General features: G+C 53.8%; 1 protein-coding gene across 1 annotated transcript; it reads left to right on the top strand.

The window, feature by feature from the left end:
* Positions 1-7,627: 7,627 nt before the first annotated feature.
* COL26b_004153 (uncharacterized protein) lies at positions 7,628-9,163 on the top strand (the record flags this gene model as incomplete). The annotated part of the gene is made up of 3 exons (XM_053177034.1): positions 7,628-7,637; positions 7,715-7,905; positions 7,958-9,163. 3 exons carry the CDS (start codon positions 7,628-7,630, stop codon positions 9,161-9,163), a joined length of 1,407 nt encoding a protein of 468 aa, XP_053039103.1.
* Positions 9,164-11,987: the final 2,824 nt, after the last annotated feature.

The raw sequence follows: 11,987 nt of genomic DNA on the forward strand, positions 1-11,987 counted from the left end.
CAACACCATGGCCCTCGCGGAAGGCATACCCGAGCACAAAAGACCTTCGTTTATTTCTTATGTTTTTCAATGGGGTGCCCCCAGCGGCACACAGGCACTAGGCGGAGGATGGGCACTACCTGGGAGGGGGAAAGGGTGGGAAAATGAGGGCAGCGGCAAGACAATGACGCCGATTGCAGGGAATTGAGATATGTACAGTACATGCTTTATTTTGAATGATACCACCGAGGAAATATCAGAAGCGGGAAACACGCCGCGTTGAATACTTTATCAACCCTGTCTCAACTTTTGCCAATGCTCTCGCAAACGTGACTTTGATCTAGAGACGGCCGTTGTGTCGGTTGTAAGTGCAAGCATTGTCTTGAGGGTGTAAATCGGTAAAGGTTGAGGAGTCCAGCGCGAATATGAAGCTGCTGATGCTTACTGAACTTGGGAAACAGGGCACACTAGCTACGATATGACTTGAGCTTGTGCTTCCCAGGCGGGTAGGGACGTTATAGACAATAATAGGGAAAATACGGACGAGGGCAAAAACCTAGGATAATATCGAGTAGAACGGTTGGCCAAAAACACGAAAGTCCCCGCTAGTTGTGGTCCGAGATATTCTCTCCTAATAGATAGCAAAGAAATATATAGAGAGAGAGGGCATGCACCTGAGTGACGAAATGCGACTTCGTCGTGACGTTGATCAAGAGTCTCGGACGAGCAAATGCCCCCTCGAGCTCGAGCTCTGCTTCTCATCAGATTTGAAATGCTCCAGGCAAGTTATTGGGGCTTGGGGACAACGACGTCTAACAGTGGTAATTGGTACCGCATGCTAGGTTCTTTTCTGTGTCTCCTGCGTGACCCTGGAGCTTTGTACACTTGATGAAGGTCTGGAGCTTCTATCCTTTGTTCGCAATCATCTCAGGGGTGTTGGATTGGCGGAAGAGATAGGGGTGGCCAGCAATGAAGCTCCTTCAACATTGAAAAGATGCAGCTGTGGCTAGGAAAGATCGCGAAAGTGACTTGGATATCTCCAACCACCACTCACGTCGTCACAGTGGCTATTGGCCACGGACGTTGGTCCATAGCATCGCTCAGACACGGGCTATTGCTCAAGTGTACTCACCTTGACCCAGACAAAAGGAGCTGACTCCAAGTCTCCTTTACTTTTGCAACAGGCGCATCTTGCTACGGAGAGTGGCGTCTTCATCACATTTACTTCTTGCAGAGTTCCCCGTCGCCTAAATCCCAAGGGACCAATGCTCAATACTGCTGCCAGTACCTGAAGAGAGATCAGATCGAGAGAATGATGCCTCGTTGGGTTGGGGCCAAACCCCCGGAATCCGTGAACACCGGCTGCTCCGGTTTCCAATGTCTTCATATGACTTATACGTGAGCTCTCAGCCCAACAGGCGTAACTTGCCTCGGGCGCAAGTTAGTCTTCGTTGAGATAAATTGCCAGTAGTCTCGGCTACGTATATGTAACCTCGGTCACCATGATGTCCGCTCGATGTATCTCAGGTCCTCAGCTGAAAGGGGTCGAGTGCTACCCGCCCGAGTGTAAGTCCCGCCCCTGCGATGGACGGCAGCGCAGACAACCCCATGTCAAAACTTGCGTCACTTTCCTTCTGGACGTTCCAGTTGCAAGTAAAACGTGGCCATGTAACAATCGCATTGTCATCGAAACAAGCTCGGCCACACGACTGAAGAGACATCAGGCCAGATGGAGCACCTCCTTAGTGTCCGAGCGGGCCAAGACAAGTCATGATTTCAGCCGGTGTAGTTGCCGCAGAGTCGGTGAACCGGAGGAAGGTTTGCCATTGGCGCATCGATTGTCCCGCCACCCATGCACACACACATAATATCGTGTGGAAAGAGGGCTGACTGCACCTTGGGTCTGGCGTCACCGTTGAGAATGGTCTGTCCCCGGGAAAAGACGGAGGGCCGAAGGATGCGCGTGTGAAGGACGAACGGATTCAATACGGCTTCGTTAGTGTCCCGGTAGCGTCGTGACGCTATTTGACTATGGCGCGGAGGAAGCCTGGCTGTTTTGTTTACATGCTGCCTCTATCTGGGGATGTAAGTGTTGTTCGGCTAAGTCCAACTTGGCAACTTGGCGAACATGGGATGAGCTTGTCGGTCGACGAAATGAGGGAGGAGAAAAAGCCAGCTCTGGTTCTCCGTTGCTCGCCTTATTCCGCTGTGAGACGCGGCAATGATGGCACTTGGCCAAAAGTAGCAGCAACGGGCGGTTGTGATCGGAGCTTCGTCAAGCTGACAGCCAATGGGTCCAGCGCATGGAGTTTCTAAAGCAAAGTCGTGGTGCCGCAAGGTCGTGGCACCTGGTCACACGACTTGGTTCTCGGATGCTTCCCCCGCATTCAACAAGATCAGAAGACCTCTAGACAAGGGCAACGGTACGGTACGGGGCCGCAACGTCGGGAAAAGCAAGCATCGATTACCCAGGCCGACAGTGAACCCCGGATTTGTTTTACGTACCTGCACAGGAAGGCGCATTGAAAGATGCGAATTGCTTTGTTTGGGCCTTGCAATGGGCCATTCTGACTGCATCGCGGTCGGGGAGGCCCTGATGTGTCCGTCTCCGAATGGTGTGATAAGATGCTCCTAATTTTCACCCCTTCCTCCTGTTCCTCCCATCAATACCGCTCCACTCCCGAAGTTCCCTTTTTTTTTTTCTGTCGTGGTCGCGCTAGGAACCGCTTCCGCCAGATGTCGGGTTTGCTGATTCGTGCTCGGTAGAGCGGTGAGAAGGGCGCCATGTCATCGGTGAGGAGTTCGCCGCTGGCCATGATCAAGCTATGATACCCCGGCACACCTTGTCTCGGTTGTGCTCGCGCGGCGGAGATGGCGATATTGTACCAGTGGGAATCGCGCCGGGTCACGGGTGGCCGAGATGATGGTTGAATATGCCACAGCACGGCGTCCCGTAGCGCCTACTAGGGAAATTCGTCCCTTGTCGGCGCCCTGGCAGACTGGGATGCATGGGTATATGACCGTCAAGTAAGGCACACCATAACAGCGTCGGGAATCGTCCCAACAAGTGACCGGGTTTGCTTCGGGATGGAAGGTTCTTCGGATTGCGCAGTCAAGACAGCAAATTCAACGGCCATGCGTCGCACAGGGCGGCCTCCTTCTCGACGTCCGCTGTGAAAGCAGCAGTTGCAGAGCCGCGAGTGTCCGCGACCGGGGTACTATCTCGGGCGATAGGGCATCCGCGCGAATCCAAGTACTCGGCCGGTTCTTTGCAGTGAGTGACCCAAGCAGGGCAGCCAAGGGAATCGAAAAATGACTGATAATCGGCGTTGTATCTGTCAAGTAGAGCCAGGGTTGGGGCTTGTGTGTGGCAGATGGAAGGGTGATGGTTCCAAGTCCCAGGGGCGAACACCACCACAGGCGCTACAGAGGACACCAATTTTGTTCTAGAACGCCATTTTCTGGGGACGTGGGGGCCGCATCCGTGCTGGGATTATTTTCGCTGTTTACCAGCAGCAGCGCTCCCAGTGTTTGGGGCGGTCTTGGAACACACACCTGCAAGCCGGACCCTCTTGGCCACTGATTGCCGTGTGTGCTTGACGGGCGCGCATACCAAGTGCTGTAACTGCGACGACACTGGCAATGAGGGGAAGTCGATCAGATTGCGCATCGCAAACAGCGCCAGGTGTTGCAACCGCATCTTGCCATGTATGCAAAAGGGGGATCTTAGTGGTGGTAGTGGTGGTGGTAGCCTGTTTGCAGCATGCGGCAGTTTGTTGTGCCGTTATTGCTGGGGTCCGTCTCGCCGTTTGTCCATCCGTTGCTGTTCCGTGATGTCGACGGGGAGAGTCCGCTTGGCGTCGGAGCAGAGAATGTCACTGGACATCGGAAACTCGGAAATAATTGGGCGTGATATGTGTGATGCACCCCAGGCGGCTCCGGCTCCAGGACCATCTGTAGGTGCCCAATGGGGGGAGGGGAATCCAGAGGTCAACGTCGCCTGGGTTGGTGCGGTGGGTGAGGTCGAAGAGGGTTCCTAGGCTCAACTGCAGGTTGCAAGAGGCGCGGGTCGCAGGCGGGACAGTGCAGACGGCGACAGTCTCATGATGGCGGATGTGGTGTTGGCAACATGGATGGACCCGAGGCTGATGGAATTTGAGATGTGAGCTGATGGTGGTGGTGGTAGTGGTAACGGTGGCTGGACTTTAGAGCTGTGTGCCTGAAGGAGGAACAGATCTGCTTGGGGTCTAGAGCTTGATGGACCGAGGTCTGATCTCAGTGGTGTTGACTTAGACTCTGGGATGGCATGAGGGGGAACGAGGGAAGGGAAGCACATGCAGAAGGGGCATTTGTTTAGGTGAGATGCAAGGTAAGGTATGGAGAGATAGAAGGCAGTCGAGAGAAAGGCAAGGTACGGATGGCATGCAGCAAGAATGATGAGAAAGAGCAAGATAAGCTACATGGGCTAATGGAATGCTATCTTCAGGCATGCCGGGGAAGCTAAGGTCAGGTAGCTTTCATCTCGGACGGTGCGGCCAAGGAGGACGGACGGACAGCACAGCCCAACCCCAATCCACAACTGAGGCAAGTAAGGTACGATGGAAGTACCTACCTTCCACCTTTCCTTGAGGTGCCTTCCTTGCCTGCGTTCCAGGTTGCTGATGTGTCGTTCCGTTCCTGCTCGTCGTGTTGCTTGTGGGACGCACAGCACTGCACTGCACTGCACTGCAGTGACTGCACAGCTTCCTGATCGCATTACCACAGACATGCCTGAGGCTGAGGCTGACAAGCACGACGGGACGTGGACTGGACGACCTCAATTGGATCCGGGAGGGGCTGAGAACAAACCGTTGTGTTGCCGCTTGCCGTTTTCTCCCTAACCTGGCAGCTGCTTCGGGTTCGACGAGGACCTAGACGAGAGCTTGTGCAGATATCGGCGGGCTGTGTCCGTTGAGAAAACTGGAACAATGCAGGGGCGGCGAGTGAGCAAGCAAGTGGTAGCCCACATGGAAAACAGGAGCGAATGGCACGCATCGCTCGTTATCTCCATGAGCTCGTGCTCTTGCAAGTTGCTCATCGTGGCCCTGACGACTGCTGGCCTCATGGTTTCGGTCATCTCCTGAAGGCGGGCTGGCAACCCAATGTCGATATCACTGTATCACACGTGAAATTTGGTCTCAATTTGTTGCTAGGCGCGGCGGAGATCCCAAAAGAGAAGCCCGCGTTAGGTCGCCATGTCGATGGACCCTTCGATTGCAACCGACAGAACATCATCTCAGGGCCCGGCAGGGCATGCGGCGTGCTGGCAGGGGTATGTCGGTCAGCCCTGGGGGCTGGAGACTGGAGACTGGAGACTGGAGACTCACCCGGCGGCCCCAGGTCTGTTTGCTGCATACGGATACCTATCTTGCAGTATCTTGGTGTTCTGCGCTCTGTACTGCAGCAAGGTAAAGCAGTCGCTGATGAATCTAGACTTTTAGATTGATGAGTAAACCGCGTGACTGAAATACGCAGTACTGTCTCCGGCCGGTCTAGGTTCAGGTTCTGCATAACACACAAAGCACTGCCCATGTTCATGTTCCACAGGGTTGTCTGAGGTCGAGATGGAACTGTAATGGAAAGCGCGACGTGAACTGAGGTGCCCGTTGATACGGCCCACTAAAGCTTAGACTTATTCTTCCGTTGGGTCTCCACGAGGGCTAAATTGGATGGAAGGGTAGGAGGAAGACCAGGGTCTTGTTGCTCGGTATCCGTAGCCTGTACGGAGGGCGAATACTCATAGGCCGCTCACTTATCGGCACCATGGAATGCTACGCGGGCTGTATGCAGTACAGAGGAGCAGGTACACGATGGCGCCAGACCGGACGAGACCTTCAAAGGCCCAGCGCCATCAAGCACCTCAGAGCACCTCAGAGTAAGGTAAGGCAAAGTACGCAGTAAAGAACGCCGCCCACCGGTCCACGGGTGGCTCCCGTCCCGTACCCAGAAGTCACAAACTGCAAACCAGCATTAGCATCAGCGCCTGCACTGGCCTTCAAGCACACACAGCACAGCACAGCACACTTCACTTACTGGCCGCTGAGAAGGAAGGCAGAATGAGGTGTCCATCATTCGTGCTCCTCCTCCCCTTTCCCCGGCCCATTTCTTTTCTACCCGTGTGCCCGCCCGTCTCCGTCGTCGTCTCGTGAGGAGGCAGGTCAGGTACCTTAACCTCAAGGTGCAGCCTCTCAAAGTCACAGTCTCCGGGGGGGGTTCAATTTTTATTTTTATTTTTTCCCACTCTCTCCTCGCGCCCCGTCGTCCCCTTCTTCCCGTCCCCGTTCCCCTTCCTCAGGGCATTTCTGATGTGCGGTACGGCTACGGCATCCAAGTCATGTACGGTACCTTACCTGACTTGTTGACCTCCTCCTTAACCTGAGCCTCCGCCCTCAAAGTCCCATTTCTGAACATTCCAATTTTTCTCGTGCGTACTCCATCCATCGACGCCGACATCTCCCCCTCCCACCCGACCTTGCCAATCTCGACCTACTATCGCTTCTCGTCTTCCTCCTCCGATGCCAGCGCCCTTACAACAACAAAATCTTCAACTCCGGCTCCTCTCTGTATCGGTACCGTCCATCACCGATACCGCCATACACGCGAGCCCACCGCCATTGCTGCTCCGGCCCTCCCCTTTCGATACCCACGGTCTAGCCTCCACCTCCCGGCAAAGTTTACCTTGAACACCGCTGCTGTTCGCAGTTTGCAGTTTCCCCCCTCCAGGCCTTTGACCTCACCTCACCACGCACACTCTCACACACATAAACCACCCACACACACACACACACACACACACAACCACGCGTGGGCTGCGTACCTTGCCTGCTAGACTTTCCGTCTTTCACCGGCCATCCCATCTCAACCTTGACGTTCCCCTTGAACCTGGGTTTCGGGTATTCGTTCATCGGCTTCTTTCCTGTTGGAGCTGTTCCCTCCACGCAAAACTTCCCACACCTTTTCGACATCGACAAACGGCCGGCCACTATTATCCCTCCGCCATTCCTGTGCCGCCCTCCACATGTCGGCAACACACAACACCGACAACGAAACTCGGGATCCATGAAAACGGTCATCGGAACCTCCGCAGCACACCCAAGCCGAATTCTGCCGCCTACCTGAACTCGCTCTCGACTCTAATTCGGCTTGCATCACCACCGCCTCTCAACAAAACACCTGCCAGTCATTTGCCCGCAGTTGGTCACCCGCTCGCTGCTAAAAAGTGACCAACCCAAGTTGCAGCTTGCCTCTCACTTGCAGCTAGCTTTCTCCAAACACTCACCTTTCCAACCCGCTTCTTCAGACTCGTCACCTCCAAAGAGCCAATTCTGCCATTGAGCGCGACCATGAGCGCCCTTGATCTAATCAGGTAACCCTCATCGCAATTTGCAAGATTGCCCACCACGGCGGGGCCATCTGTGCCACACGGCAGCCTGCCCCTCACTGTTTTTGTTGTTAGTCTTCAGACGCATCTACTGTCGACCGTCCGGTCACGGTAGAAACCACTCTCTTTAAGATGGATTTACCAAAGGGCTTCGTCAAAGATGACAGGCGCATCTATGGGGATGTAGCATCGCTCTCGCAACCCCTTCCATCCGATTTCATCATACGGATGTGGCGCCGTAAGTCAACTGCATTCACTCTTGACGCTGTGTAACCGTAGTTGCCCTCAGTCTCCAGAGCTAATACCGGCATCCAGTTTACACGACCACAAACCTGAAGCTTGTTGACCCCACCGCACGTCGCCTCGAGAACTTTTGGTGGCAGGTCATGGGCAGCGACAGGAGTAAACTCAGGGCCGATACTCTAGCCAAGATCTGGGAACACATCTCGTATGGCCCAACTTTTGTGCCTCTCAAAGGCTCGCCGAACCGTTGGGAGGGGCCTGCGGTAAGCTCTGCCGTTTGACACCACATTGACATCTGCTGATATCCATGCACAGACACCCCGTTTCAATAGCCAGCATGAGTCTGACGTACTGTACAATGCACAGCAGTCAAGTCAGGACGTTAAGCTGATTTCTGACCAGTCGGCGATTAAGGAGCTGTCTGCTTCTTCGTCTCGGCCCCCGCCGCCGCACCCGATTTTGAAGAAGTCTAGGGGCGATTCAAAGTCCGGACCGCGTCCAACGGCTCGATTCGTATCGCCGCATGAATCCGCTGACGAGGATTTCAAAACCAGCGAGGGAACGTCCTCGGGGAGCACCAGCGGGTTGGAAATGCGTGTTGCAGCTGCGGCATCGCCGGCGAAATCGAACAAGAAGAAGCCTTCAACCCCGACGAAACGTTTCGTTGCTTCGGCAGCTAACAAGAGGAGACCTGTTCTTCCCAGAAGACTGAGCTCTCAGTCTTCAACTAATTCTGATGTCATGACTAAGGACGTCGGCTCTGCAAACGGAACTAAACACGTTGGCAGTTACAACGTTGTTCACCCTCATGCTGAGACAGCTATCCAGAATTCGTCCATCTCCGAGGGCATCGAACCTCCCCCAAGCGCGAAATCCTTGGGCAAGCGACCGGCGAACCGCCCGCATCACGAAACTCCGAACCCGCTGAAGTCCCCGCCGATCATCGAAGAACGACGGAAGCCAGTCATTGTGCAGACAGCGAGTCGTGCACCGGCCCCAGCGCCGCTGTCCAAGTCTGTGACAGAAAAGGCAGTGCAAGAGCCAGGCAGGCCAAGAAACGAGGGGCCCAAGACTCCTACCTACGCCCCGATCACATCGCCGGGACTGTCCTCGCCCAGAATTGGTTCATTTTCATCATCGCGTTCCGCATTCTCTGCTCCAAGGATGGAGAGGACCTCGTCGAACTCCGAAACGTACCGACCCCGAGAGGCCAGCATTGGACGTGGGCCTTCTCAACTGGGACTGATTTCAGGCGCCACGGCGAAGACGTCAACGGTGGCTGCCGTGGGTCACGTATCGATATCGGGCGACCCCGACAAGCGCGCCATGGAAGCGCTGAGCACCTTTGGGGATGACGAGCCCAGGGGCACTCCGAGACGGACCTCTTCCTCGACACATTTCACACCGACCATGCCCAGCGCAACCCCCGAGGTCCCACTGGCCCGTACGAGGAGTCAGTTGACGCTCCTGCTAGAGCGAGAGAAGGAACGCCTCGGTGACAGGCCAAGACAACGGTCGTGAATCATGGCCGATATGCCACTATTTCTCCTTACACATATAATCCATGTACTAATTCAAGAGGTACGAACTGCATCAAAAGGGGCTCATGGAGTTTGGGGGACACAAAAATAGTCGGATTCGTCCGCATTCATTCATCACAGAAGAGTTGGTATTTTTTTCAAAGGTGGTTGCGTTTGTTCCTGGGAGACTTCCCACGTTTTACCGTACCCCGTTTCTTTTCGTCAATTCGACAAGGCCGCAACTTGCTAGGGGCAAGATCGGCGCATTCGCATCACATGAGGCGTTCTCATTACAGGTGGATTTTGGGGTCCCATTGGGCCATGGCCCGAGAAGCATTACAGAGGAGCAGCAAGCTACAAGATCCGGCTGTGCGCATTGAGCAGCGGCGGCGATTCCCACTCGGAGTCGGCCGAGGCTCAATCGACGATGTGAGTACGGCGCGCAAACTGGTCCGATAGCCATTCTAAATGAGAGAAAACATTGAGCCAAAAAAAAAAAAAAAAAAACCCCTTTGAGATGCCATTGTTGGTCAAGCGGCGGCGATGACCGTGTGAGTGTGTGTTGTGTCGACTGAAACATAGCAAGGGGGACAAACGGCCCCAAGAGATATATCTAGGCTGGTTTCTTACATAGGAGGGCTGACTCGAATTCTAATTGACAGGGTTACAACGTGCGGCCACCACGCCAACGCCGTCCTGGTGACAACCTCTGTTCTTGAAAGGATCAGGGCCTGACTCGGTCGTTTATGGAAGGTACCTAGACGACAGGCCGTGGCCAAGGAATCCCGTCACCACGGTCTGATCACCGAGACGGGGTGGTGGATGACGGGGTGGGAACAAGCAAGAGAAAAAAGAAATGCTCAACATGGTCACGAGGCCCGTCGTCTGCGACAAGGGATAAGAGAAACGGGAACTAGGCAGTCTTCTCGGCCAACCCCATTCTGAAGGTAAGAAAATTCATTACTCAATGGGAACCGGGCCACTCCCTTTTTATTCTGTGCCTATCGGGACGGGGATTTCGGGGGGTTGCAAAAATGTCACAATGCGTGCCCCTCCATCCCGCGCGAATCTTCTTGTCCCCCCGGCCGCCGCCCCCACGTTCCTTTTCGCCTCGGGCCCTCGACGCGAGGGGTATTATTTTCGTAGGATGGAAGGGAAAAAGAGCTGTGCTGCAAGAAGGAGCTACCCTGGTCTGACAGGGCTGTCGTGCTGCGGGGTAAATTTTTGAGGGTGAGAAAAAATTTGGGAAGACAACCTAGGGATAGACAGCTCTAGCAGGTCACACACACACAGAAGAAGAAGAAAAGGAGGTTGGACTGAAGCCGGTGGAAGCCGTTGAACCTGATGAACCCTTGCGGTATGTCCCAAAAGGGGGCAGGGGGGGTTTGTTTCTGCTGACTAAGGTGAGGCCTTTGGAGGGGTAGCTTGCCCACGGGGTTACCTAAATAAACCCCCACAGTCTTGAACAGGGGTTGGTGGTCTATTTACCGGGTAAAGGTGAGGTTGGATGGTGAACTGATCCTCTTTTGACTGGGCTTGGTGTGAACTTTTGACTTGAGATTTCCTGTTTCCGAGGATGTGGTGAGGTCTCGGCGTAGGCTTTTAGGAACTGGGGGACCCCCACGCTAACGGGCCGAAGACAACCTCGTGGTTAGGTTGATGGAGGGGCAGGGAAGGTTCGTGGTGGTGGGTGTGTAAGTGACGTCTTGAGGTTATCTATACTTCACTTCAACTTCTCACGTAGATCGCGTTGAGGGATTTTAAATCCTGGGCTCGCTTTTTGTGTCTCGTGATGTGAAGGAGGGAATATAGGGGCGATGACCGGTGCGGCGTGGTTCCCTGAGTCGAGTATGGAACAATCATGAATATGTCCAAGTGTATGGAAGATAGTGACGGACAGCTATATATCTCGTATTCAAGACTTATGGATTCCGAGAGCCATGGGTTAAGTGGTGGATTTGGCTCTCATCCCTTCTGACCTCGAAGCATCCAGCCTCTCCCGATTCAGCTTGAGTCGCAAAGAATTTGGAGCGTATGCAATTGCCCAGACAAATCATCAAAGGCGTCGTCTTTTATACTTCAACTTGCAAGCACATCTTGTTGTAGGACTGATACCGCCAGGGATAATGGATTAGAAGCATATGAAAGATTCTTGGAGATGGCTCTCGTAAACAGAACCCAAGGCGACGCAATTTTTTCGAAGCGTATATTCCTGCCCTGGCTGGTTCTCCTGGCTGATTCCAGGTACGAATCTGTCTCACTCGAAAGTTGCTGCCCAAAAGTCTCAAGATGTAGCCATAGCATCTGACGTGCTTCATCGTCATCGTCTTTCGTTGTCCTTTCTGAGGTATCCGTCACAGATGAGCCATCTTATTCAGCGCCTGCTTCGACTTTCTGGGTCGAGCTTTTAGCACAGAAGAACACGTAGCATTAATCATGGGCAAGACTCATTTGCCATGTGTTGCTTAAGTCACTCAATTGAGGTTGGCGAAACTTCAGTCTGTCCATTATCACTGTTCTCCCCAGTATATTCGGGTCTCGTTGGTCGAAATGATCAATATGCTCAGATTTGAAGAAGTCCGACTCTTTAGCTATATCAATATCAGTGTCCGCGCTGTACAGACGAGAGATAAGTGCTGGATTTCCTCCTGCTTAATGTCTTCTTCACTGAAGATCAGAGCTTCCTTCACATTGACAGTACTTGTAACTATCACCAACGCAATAAATGTGACGAACCACTACGATACCCCCTATTTTTCCTGTGCCAGAGCGACTCCTTTTCATGTGAGCTTCTCTGTGCCCTATCTTACTGTCGTCATTGCTAA

Source organism: Colletotrichum chrysophilum (genome assembly GCF_026319265.1).
Source record: "Colletotrichum chrysophilum strain AFK26 chromosome Unknown scaffold_24, whole genome shotgun sequence".
Lineage (NCBI taxonomy): Eukaryota > Fungi > Ascomycota > Sordariomycetes > Glomerellales > Glomerellaceae > Colletotrichum > Colletotrichum chrysophilum.